Raw genomic sequence first — 12,018 nt, 5'->3', positions numbered from 1 at the left:
TTAATAGGTAACATTTAATATATGAGCAAATTTTAAGCATTTAAAAATTATTTTTTTTTTCTAATTCATTCAACACAATGATTCAGTGTCAGTTAGAAATAAAAATAGAGTATCTTTCCGGCTCCTAAATCACTTGAGAATCACTTCATATACAGAGATAGTGAAAAACTGTGATTATCATCTCATTAAGGCTCTAAGAATAAACTAGCAATTTTCAATTTGTTCTTGTAAAAATCTTTAAAAATATTGTGGAAACATGTTCTTATATGTGGGTGCTGCTGCTTGAAACTGAACAGTTGGTTGACATCCAGACAACTATTACAATTTTTCAAAAGCAAAGCAGCTTATAAGCATAATAAATGGTCATTTTGCTAAAATTTAGACCTAATTTAGTAATTTGTAGAATGACACTTTCAAACTGTGCAACACAAAATAATGTAGCCAACAGTAACATACAGGTACACCATTTAATATTTATTATATGCATTTTATATACATTATTTTTCAACAGCTGTACTTTTGCTATGTGGTACAATCTTAAAAATTTGCTGATTCATAGTTTGTAAAACAGAAACCTTACAAAACTCATCAAAACTCGCAAACTGATCAGAAAAGTTTTGTGGAAGACTAGAAAAAATACTTTATTGTATTAATCATGCATTACACAAACAAAACCTTTAGTTACACCATAAACTGAAGCACATCTGAAAATAAAAGAAAAGCAGGGAATAACTAGTCAAAACACAGCAGATTTATGAATCTTGAATCAACTACTTTTGTACTCTATTTGAAACGCAAATAAAAATATTTTTCACTCCAAAAGTTCTGAAACAAGATTGCTTTTTGGAATCAACTCCACTCCAGGTACTTAACCAGAGGAAAAAGAAATTCTTGGTTTGCAACTTTAGAATTATCAAATGTCCCATTTTCTCGTCTATTTTAGACTGTTCAAAGAGTGCCATAATAGATATACAGGGCCCTTTAACACACTACATAAAAGGATATAAAGACCAACAAAAAGTGAAATAAATAACAATAGGCCATTAGCAAGATGGGTAATCCTTGATAAATAAACTCGTAAATACAGTAAGATGTACAAAATATCACATAGTGATAGGATGCCAAGATTAATTTTTTTTTTTTTTTTTTTAAAGAGTTCATTCAGGGGTGTTAACCCCTTTGTGTTTCATCTGAACACATTTTACAGTCCTTTATTTATGAAGACAGTTACGCGATGATGATGAATTAGCATCCTTATGCAAGGACTTAGCTGAGCTGTAGTAGGCAAAAGAAGGGAAGAGTGTGGTTACACGGCAGCGGGTCAGTGAGATCTCTGTGTTTTAGGGTTCTATAATGCAGAAAAACATTATCAATACAATCTTGAGCACTGTTGTGACAGGCTAAATATATAAAAAGACTTATAAAAACTAGAATTTTATCCAAACATTTTGTGCAACTAATGCTAAAATATTTTAAGTTAAATTTCCTTTTCTTTAAAGCAAAATAAAAGTTTAAAAGGGGAATCTGTGGCATTCAACTGATAAACAGAAGATTACTAAGAGATGAAAAGAAAGCTACTCTTGGAGCTCACTTCCCCCCACAAGAGCACCACATTCCTAACCCTAAGGCAGCACACAGAGTCCAAAATAAAAGTCTTTTGTAAGATCAGACTCCACGTTTGCTTAAAGACACCTAAAGAACAGACATACGCTCAGTTCATATCCAGTCAAGGCTACAAATACTGGTTTTCTTTTTTTTGTATTTCTCCCCACCCCCCCAAATACAGTAATTACAGTTAAATGAATGAGCCTGACATTGTTCAAGATGTGGTGACTTTTCACCAACTTATACCTGCCCCACACAAGAGCCTTCACCCAGGCAGATCAGATGTAGTGTCTTATTGGTAACCTTATTGATGGCAGTGACGCATTCCCTCTTTTTTGTCCAAACAGACCTGCTTTTATGACGCAGGTTTGTTCTGCTGTGTCACACAAATACTTTTGCAAGGGCATCAGCTCCTGCACTGGCAATATATGCTTTTGATGGATGAAATGCTACATCATAAATTGATTCATCCAGCTTTTTCCTATGAGCTGTTATTTCTTGCACACATGTCTTGCTGTCCAAATTCCATAACCTAATGGAACAATCATGGCCTGTTTAGCAAAAAAAAAGAAAAAAAACCACAAAAGCCAAAGTTAGATTTATCAGATACTTAAGTGCATTGTAAATGCAAAATTTATAGAGCATATGGAAGATTAAAAAAGCCTTACTTCCAGACATTAAATAGATTCCATTAGGATCTACAGCTAGACTTGTGACAGCATCCAAGTGAGCAACCATAGAATGGATCATTTTACCTAAAAGAAAAATAAACAGTGAATTTCCTCTGAAGTATTGTTTCTTTGAAAAATAACATTCCCATTAAATGTAATACAGAATAACACATTTATTTAGATTACAATAATATCTGAATGTTATAATTCTATTAGAAATTACCAAGTTTCAAATGCACACTCTTGTATAAGGATATGGGTAAGTGGCACACAACTCTCAAAAAAGCACTCCCATTATAAGAACTCTTTTTATCCATCTGGCATCTTTACTGGAGGCAGCAACAATGAAGATCAGTCCTAAAATGACTGAATGAGAACCTACATTTTTAGTCCCTTAAATGTCCTAGTACCCGCTCCAGCTGGACAAAGTGTTGAAGCAGCTTTGTTAAGAGACTTACCGAGTCATATCAAAGGTCCATCTAGTTCTGTTATCTCTAAAAGGGAGGCTATCAGTGACAAACCAGGGAAGAAAATAAAAACAAGGCAAGTGACACTTGCCCACAATACTCTCCAGCTTCTAATTAACTGTTCCGTTATGTCACAAACCAGAGGTGTTATCTCTGCATTCAACTACTCTTAGTGCACTTCTTTTCAGTGACCTCCATTCCCAGACTCTTAATAACATCTTTTAGCATCTCATGATGCTTTCTTGGAAAAGAATTCCAAAATGTTTTAACTCCACATTATAAGAACAACCACCTCTTTCTGTTTTGAATCTCTCACCTGTTGGAGGTTATCAACTGAACCATAGTTCATGTATTGGAAAAGAGAGCAAATAAATCCCTGTAAACCATGACTAACATGAAGAAGGTTCATCACCTTTGCCCAGTTGTCTTTCTAAAGAATCTCAGTCTATTCAGTTTCTAAGATTCTTCCTGAAGAAGCCAAAAGCTACTGAATGTCTCTGATCATCTTTTTAACCATTCCCTAAAGCATTTTAATTGGCTACATCCCTTTTGAGATAAGGGAGACTGGAGTAACACAAAGTACGCATGTGGATACACCAAAAATTCATACAAAAGGTTTTAACAATTATTCTTTTTGTTGTTTATTCCTTTCCTTCCTCCTAACATTCATCTTGCTGTTCCGACTGCTAAGCGCCAAACCGACATTTTAATCCAATCTCTTCTTATAACTCCGAGGTTTTACCTTGAGTAAGAACAGTCAGCCCAGTGATTATTATTTTATATCATAAAGTTTGTTTTTCCTTTCATGCATCGTTTCACATTTATCCACACGGAATTTAATTTGCCTGCTCTTAAGCCTATTAAGATCTTCAGTTCTTCCTTGTCAGCCTTCATCTTTAATATCCTGAATTAATGAATGTCAGTAAACTGTCAATATACTGTCCCCTGTCCAGACAATTTGTATTATGCTGAACTACTGCTGATCCCTCCAGGATCTGAGATTTTTTTTTTTTTTTCCACAAAATTGTAATTTACTTCTACTTTCTGTTCCTCCCTGTCTTTTACTCAATTGTTTGTTCATGCAAGTTTTTTCTCCTTATTCTTTCTACATCTTTGTTTCTTTCAGTAATAAATTTTCATTTCAGGACAATCACTGCAATGTGTTTAATGGCCACAATTCAAACACACACATTCATGGCAGGTCAGAAGGGAAAAAATGTCTTAGTTTTTTGCTTTTAAAAAGAAAAAACCCAAGAACGCCACCCCCAACCCACCCAAACCATAAACACACTTAAAATAGGGGGTTTGCACATATGCTTACTTAAAGTCAGCGTATGCTGGGGTTCTTTTTTCATACAACTTTGGTAGGATAACATGCAGGAAGTGTCTGATAATTTGATGAACAGGAAATGTATGTTCTTTCTTACAATTATTCCAACCTTTTTGTCATGACAGATTGTGCAGTTTTTCCCTATATCCTTCTTTCCTCTATGCTTTCCAAATTCCTTTCTGTTTTATAAACTTAATCAGCAATTCAAGTATAACCCAGTATTGCATTACTATAACGACTTATTTTTTGCCCTAATAGGTACTGAGCAATTTCTTTACTACTGAGAATTGAAAAACGTAACTGATACATGCTTAGAGTTAAAAGCATAGAAATGTTGAAGACAAGAAGAAAATGGCAGGCATATTGTATAAATTAGCAAAGCACTAACTTAAGAAGACCTTCTTGTCCCTCACAACTACCTCTGCCTGTTTTGAGAGAGTATTTTCTGACTGCTGAAGTCACAACTACAACGGATATCAGTATTTCATAGCAAAGGTAATGAAGAGGTTTAATTCTTGCAAATCCCAAAAGTTCTCTTGTGTAAAACTGTATTACTACTAAGTTTTCTACAAATGGATTCTCCCTATGTCTGCCCATATTTACGTTAAACATATTCGTACATACAAGTTAGGTTCTCTTTATCCTTACCCGTTTTGTTGTCAAAAAATTTGATGTGTCTATCTTCATGTGCTGTAATAGTTACAGGAAGTGTGGGATGACTTACTACCTTGTTAATATGATTATTCGATTGTACACCTGAAAAGAAAAGAAAAAAAGAATATTAACCTCCCTTAAAGATTAAATTTAACATCAGACTATTTTAGCATTACACTTTAGCTTACTAAATTAATATTCTATAAATAACATTTTAGGCAGAGCATCAATTACTTTCCTAAGAAAAAAACCCAGCTTCTTGCATTACAGCATGGGGCTAAGCCAGGTATACTGTAGCCAATGTACTGTAAGGTGAAAGCTGCACAAGTGGTTTATACCCATGGAAGATTCTCAAGAGAACTAGCAAACAAACCAAGCAAGTGTTGCAGGGCAGCACTAGCCAAGTAGAAACAAACTGTGGCATCTATAATATATGTTTAGCACAAACTTGTTACACCTCCACATCAAAAAAGATTTAGCTTAAAAAAAAAAAAAAAAAGACAGAATCCAAATAACTGAAGTCAACCTAACCTATTAGATTATGGATATATTTATGTCTTATTTCAACATACAGAAATAATGAATGGTTTAGAATCTCTTTAGAAGTTTTTAGAATACTCTTAAACATTTTCTTATCTTGATATGCCAGTGTTTTAAGGCTTGTTCCCTTCATTTCTGTACTTAATTTCTGTTGATTGCATTTAAGATTCTCTCTTCAAACTATAAAAGTACTAGGAAAGGCGTTTCTCCAATTTGTGATGTTCTTTCTCACTGTCAATGCCAGTTTTTGAATAAGCTACCTAGAACATAGCTTTTACACAGTTTTGTAACCTATGTGGAAGTCTTTATATAAGCTACTTAATACTATAAGTACAATCACTAAGTAAGTTGGACTACTTGTAGGGGAGAAGCAAATTCTCCCCTTGCATTATTCTTTTAGATCTCATTTTAAAGAAAAGAATGATCAGAAACTGGGGGTTTTCCTAATGGAAGACTCTCACAGGTTCAAGAAAAGAAGGCCCCTCTATCAAGAGTTTCATACCATTCCTAAAGTGCTACATCTTTGTACTACCTTATTTATCATAGAATGGTTAGGGTTGGAAGGGACCTTCAAAGGTCATCTAGTCCAACTCCCCTGCAAGAAGCAGGCACATCCCCAACCAGATCAGGTTGCTCAGAGCCTCATCCAACCTGGCCTTGAATGTTTCGAGGGATGGGGCATCCACCACCTCTCTAGACAACCTGTTCCAGTGTTCTACCACCCGCATTGTAAAAAATTTTTTCCTAATATCCAATCTAAATCTACCTCCCTCTATTTTGAAACGATTACCCCTTGCCCTGTCACAACAGGCCCTACTGAAGAGTTGCAAACAGAACTGTTTGCAAACAAAACTGTTTGCAAACAAAACTGTTCTGTTGCAACAGAATTTCTGCTATGAAAGTTCCAAAGGAGAGAGTGTTTCATCACAGCCTGTGCAGAATTCTACACTGAACTAATATTCTGCTTCATTCACTTATTTACTCATCTTAATACCCTCCATGTCAAGGCTATATAACGAAAACTATGTTTTAATATGCAATCCAGACAACTGAATCTTGAAAAGCCTTAGCTTCGAGAACAAAACCTGTTGCTGTCACTACCTCTAACCACTTTCCAATCCTGTTAATCCATAATATTTTCCATCATGTCTGCGCCAAGCATCTTCAAGCATCTAACCAACTTTCAAATTGCATGATGCAGGAGCAAAAAACTTTTTCATTTAATTCACCATATAATAAAACTTTCATAAAGGTACCCCATCCAAGATGGGTATTTAATACAGAAGAGCTTTACTTACCAGATTCTATTTGTGACGAAAGCATGACCACTGACTGGGATGTTTCTAAATCATAGATGACTGTGCTGCCAGTGTTAAAAGACGCCACCATATGAGCAGGGTCACAACCTATAAAGTCAACTGATGTAGGTATTCCATGCTCTAGAAAGAGAAAGAATTGTCTTTAGAAGGAATGAAACACTTAATTCTTGACAGTTTAAACATTTAGCTTGTTTTATACTCATACTTTAAAGTCGCTCCCTTCTTCAGAGTAATGCTACAGCACCAGGATTATTTTATTAAAAGATCTTTTCCCTTTAGTCCTGTCAATCTAATTTCAATAAATGGAGATAATGAGCCTGGACACATTATCAGCTGCCTCACAACAGATTTTCAGAACCACTGCAAAAACTTACCTTTCTCTCCATTGTAAGTGCAAATACAGGGCATTTTTTCTGGTGCGTTCCATAACCTAATAGTGCCATCTGCTGAACAAGATAGTAAGTGATTCTTTACACCACTGTAAGCAAGACCCCAGACTGCATCTGTGTGAGCAACTAATGTGCCAGCTAGAACGTTTGGCTCTGGAAAAAAAACAAAAGTTCAGAAATGAAACCTTTTTAGTGAAGAAGCATTAAATAACTAGTTTTGTACTTCTGTATAAATTACATTCTATATACAACTGTCATATAACCCCCCCAGCCCTTCCTGTTTAACCAATGGCTGGAGTACCACATAGGAGGTCATTTTGCACAACCTTTGCCAGCTTTCTCAAAAAAAACCAAAACAACAACAAAAAACCATGACTGGGAAGAAGGCAAACAAACAAAACCCCCCACCAAACCAACCAAAGAAAAAAACCCCACAAACAACTGTCTCTTTTTCCAGAATAATATATGCCTGTTATCACCTCCTCTCTAAGGCACTTGCTTCTTCCCTCCAAATTCACCATCTGAAAGATGCTTATTCACAGCCCTTCCTCTGTACAAGGTGCAAAGCCACCAAACAAAATCAGATTTCCACATAAACACTGACGTCTAATGCTGTTGACACAGGGGCATGCTCTAAAATTCTTAAGTACTCTAATAATTAAAACAAGATTATTTCTGTTGTGGAACAGGTAAACACATTCTTATTTTCTTCTCCCTGATACTTTATAGTTGGGGTTTTATAGAGGGGTTTTAATCTATTCTCTACCAGGCTCTCAGTAGAGGAGAGAAAAGATGGAAAGGAATAAAGCCAGATAAATTACTAAAATTTAGTTTTGCAGGAAATTAAAAGCAAGTCAGTCTTGCAACCCAAAACCCTGCTAACAAGCTTTAGGGAGGAAAAATATCCTATTAGAGCTCTCTCTTTTAAAACTGACTTTGTCACTTGAGTAGAGACAGTTCTTTCTGAGGCCTATGAAAACTATACCAACAATCCTACCTGCATGAAATCAGATAATTTTAAGTTATAAGATGATATTTTAATAAATTTTAAGGTGTATTTCCATTTTTATTTATAATATATATTTGTTTATAATACATAATATAATTTTATTAAAGTTAATTAACATCAATATTTTTTTAGCAGATAGGCACAATTTGAGCTATATATTGGTTTTTAAGTGACAGGGTGCAGTGATATTCTTAAATCGGTGCAAGATAGCATTGCATCTCATCCCTCCTCATCTCACTGCCACAGATTATGCAGCCTGAGCTTAGCTCACTCATTACGTTGACACACGGTAGAGAGGAAGAAATCTTGACTCTCTCCCACTCAAACTTCAGTCAACCATGGAACTGCACCCATAGAATTACACTAAACACAAAATGCTGATCACCAGCAGTGGCAGGAGAGTGATATGAAGTTTTCCAAGTAGTTACCAGCTCTTTAATTTTAAAGACATTGGTTATGGGAACTGAAATGTAAATCAGAAACATGGGACACAGAATTTGAGTACACTTCTTAATTTTTGGAACACTTCCTATCAGAAGAAATAATCATTCAAAAATGTAAAATTTTGGTTTAAAGTAGGAAGTATGCTTCTTAAAAAATACGAGTTATGATTAGTTTTTTCTTTACTGTTTAAATCTCAGAAGTTGCAGTCTTCCTATTATAGTTCTGTACAAAGTACAGCATCAAGGCAAGCAGGAATAAATAATTAACATTTACCAGACACAAACCTGAAAACACACAATTTATTTAATAAATGGCAGTTATATTTCACAAAAGCTCTCAAAAACCGATTAACATCAAGCAGAAAATTAATGTTGAAGACAACGGTCATAAGTTGTTTATCTTTTAAAAGGTACTTACCATAGGTATCATATGGATCCACATTAGGGCTAGGCATGTTCCACCACTGGATAGTTGCATCAATACCACCACTGAAACACTGTTCTCCATTGGAACTAATTGCCAACGACAATACAGGTCCACTGTTGGGAGACAAAGAAGTTTATTGACACTGTCTACAAGAAAGAAGTGAAAATTTGGCTATCTACTTTAAGAAGTTATTGGATTTGGTTAAATAGTTTAAAAAAAAATTCAAACCCAAAGAAACAATCCTGTTAAAAACCTTTTTTAAGTCTCAAACACCCGACACCAACCTGTAGTAAAATATTAATAACAAATTAACTCGTACTATCCAAATTCAAGCAATTCAAAGAACAGCATCTTACTTCTCAAAGGCAACAGTAACTACACCTGCAAACAGTGAATTTTTACAGTGCATCTGTGCCAATCTAATAGCTAGCTGTGCTGAAAGAGGTGATTGTAGCACCCCTCCAACTATTTTCTCATTCTACTTGAGGAACTGACAATAACCTATGTCCCAGTAAAGTGGTTCAGAAAAATGATCTGAGAAAGAGTACTTTTTGGCCAAGGTTAGACTTTTACTGGTTTAACTTCAACATGTTTGCTGTGATATCAGACAAGCACAAGCTGTAGCCCAAAGGAAGCAGCAAGTCTACTCCTTTGTACACACTATGAAGTCAGGCTTAATTGTACTGTAAAATGATATCCCCAAAATTAGATGTCTGGCTCATTTGACGGGCCATGCTCAGGATATAAGGAGTTCATTGGTTGTTTACGTGCAGATGAGCAAACTAGAATTACATACTTGAAGATAGTGAAAAGGAAGACCATTTGAATCCACCTATGTATTTAGCAAAGTGAAGAACAAAGCTAGGCTGAAAGGGAATGTTGCTCAAAGCCTCCCTGAGTGGAAAAACAGTACAATTACTTTGTTACCAGTCTCATTGAAGTCACAAGGTGGGGATCAGTTCTGTATCAAAACTTCCCCAAACCTTATCTTTTCATATTCAGTAACAAAAGCCCAAATAATAGCCCAAATTTAGACAAAGAGATCTGAAGAATTAAATCGGCCAGTGACCCTCTATCACTCAAAAAACCACTTCTTTTTAAACATGAGGACAAACTAGTCACTCAGTCCTAGGGAAGAATGTTTCATGCTTCAGCTAACAAGTGCAAAAATAAGACATTAAGTTTCCATCAGGTAAGTGGCTTAAGGGAAGAACAAGGGTGACAGTAGCATGTATAGATTTACTAATACAAACTACTAATTTCTTTTTTTTATTTTGTTAAGGCCAGCACAGGAAGTATTATGCACTTCCATGCTTATTAAAGAGCTCTCATGAAGCTCACCTGCTAACTGGGTTGGAGACTGGATCTTTAGTTATATAAGCAAAGTACACTCAAACTACTGTGACTGGCTACGGACTGCACATTTTTTGTCTTGTCTTCTTATTGTAAGGAAGTAGAATTCAAAATTAGCAACTGAAATTCAGCCAGTAATAGAGCAGTCGAGGCAAGCTGAAAAATCACTAGGAGTTTTACAAGCCCCAGCTCAATTTGCAGGTTTTACTAACATTGTTTAGTTTAGGTTAGCTCACTGTCACTATCTGCCACAAAGATCCTTCCTTGTTTCAGACTAGTTTGTGCAATATGCCTTCCCAACATCTTGGGCTGGACTGCAATTAGAAATCAGAATATTTGTTATGGTGCGTAATGAACCACCATCTGCACACAAAGCAGGCAAATTTGAAATAGGAAAGGAGGAAGTCTGGGTTGACATTGCAAGGGAACTGACTGGAGCTATCAGAACTTTACTCAGGTATTAATCAACTTTTTAATTACAACAATTATCTCCGTGATTTCAAAGTTCCCTCAGCCCTGAGAGGTGTACATATTAATTAATAGTCATGGCCTATCTACTACTTTAGCCTATCCTGGCAATCAAATTTTACCTCTTATTCTTGTTCAAGTCCCTGAAAAAAATTCCAGAACTCTCCTAATCACTTGCTTAATCTCCCGATTTTTCAGTTATTGAATCCACATTCAATGGTTGTTTTTTTTTTTGTCCTGATGATTGCATCTGTACTTTTAATTTCTCAGACTTGTATCTGAAGATACTAGGTAAAAAGAATAAATTACAAACTTAAGTAACTTCTTCACATATTATATGTAAAATCCACAGCCCAAGACATGGATATCACTCAGGTGATATCATTGTAATCTTCCACAATCTCTCCTTACCATTGCAACTAACCACATTTGTCACTTCCTGTTCTTCTTGTTTTATTATGGACTGTGCAATTCATGACAGGGACTCAGTATTCACCTGTTTTTACAAAGTATAATGGACCTTGTCTGTATGATGTAAAAGTAGAATACATTTCTGGCTTGGAAATTTAAGTGTCTTATGAATCCATGAGATAATGACAATATATTTATCAAGCATTAATTATGTCAAACACTTACATGTGGGCCCTAAATGTGTAGATGGGTTCTACATCTAAAGAGGCACTCCTGAAAGAGAAAGGAAGGGTTATTACACTACATGAAATATCTACTAAGAAACTCCGAAAGCATTTAAGAGTTTAATCAATTTCAAAGACATTTAAAACAGAACTGGTATTTTATAAGAACCCATATACTTGCTTTTTGGCAGGAACCGTTTTCTGCAAATTCCAAAGTTTTAGAGTATGGTCCTCAGAGGCTGTAACCAGCACAGGCTCTACAGGATGAAAAGCTAATGCCCGCACTCCATCAAAATGACTGCGTAGCGTATACTTAGGGTTCCATGTCTTTCGGAAGGCATCTTTATTAGCTGGCAGCTTAAAAAAAGAAAAGCAAAGGAGTAATTTTATCTTAGGTTTAAAAGTATGTATAATATATACAAAAAAATGTATAATATATATATTATTTTTGATTCAGCTAATACATATTCAATCTTAAGTCTGCATTTATCTATGGATCTGTCTATATGCATCTATAACTCCCTCACTGGCATGCAAGGCAGTCTGCAAATTTAGTTTCTTTTGTCCCAGAGTTGAATGAAGTACAATGCTGAATATACAGACAAGAAGCCTTAATTTTCAAAAGCTAGTTTTAATCCTTTTGTGCAATGATACTTTAATTCTTCTTCCCTTAAGAAATATAAAGGTTTCATTGCTTATCACGTTCCC

At 35.3% G+C, this 12,018-nt stretch overlaps 1 protein-coding gene across 5 annotated transcripts in view; it reads right to left on the bottom strand.

Moving 5' to 3' along the window:
• Positions 1-453: 453 nt before the first annotated feature.
• The window catches only part of STRN3 (striatin 3), a 64,438-nt gene continuing 52,873 nt past the window's right edge, over positions 454-12,018 (bottom strand). For 4 of the 5 annotated variants that reach the window (XM_086749343.1, XM_086749345.1, XM_086749347.1 and 1 more), the window contains 8 exons: positions 11,492-11,667; positions 11,312-11,359; positions 8,846-8,967; positions 6,961-7,128; positions 6,566-6,706; positions 4,722-4,829; positions 2,274-2,360; positions 454-2,156 (listed from right to left, as the gene is read on the bottom strand). In XM_086749343.1, coding sequence (XP_086605469.1) covers positions 1,987-2,156; positions 2,274-2,360; positions 4,722-4,829; positions 6,566-6,706; positions 6,961-7,128; positions 8,846-8,967; positions 11,312-11,359; positions 11,492-11,667 — 1,020 coding nt within the window. In that variant the 3' untranslated portion in view covers positions 454-1,986. The remainder of the gene's footprint in view (positions 2,157-2,273; positions 2,361-4,721; positions 4,830-6,565; positions 6,707-6,960; positions 7,129-8,845; positions 8,968-11,311; positions 11,360-11,491; positions 11,668-12,018) is intronic. The other variant, XM_086749344.1, reaches the window with a different exon arrangement.

The sequence above is a fragment of the Chlamydotis macqueenii genome, chromosome 5 (assembly GCF_036417535.1).
Source record: "Chlamydotis macqueenii isolate bChlMac1 chromosome 5, bChlMac1.mat, whole genome shotgun sequence".
NCBI lineage: Eukaryota > Metazoa > Chordata > Aves > Otidiformes > Otididae > Chlamydotis > Chlamydotis macqueenii.
This window is presented reverse-complemented; position numbering and strand designations above follow the sequence as displayed.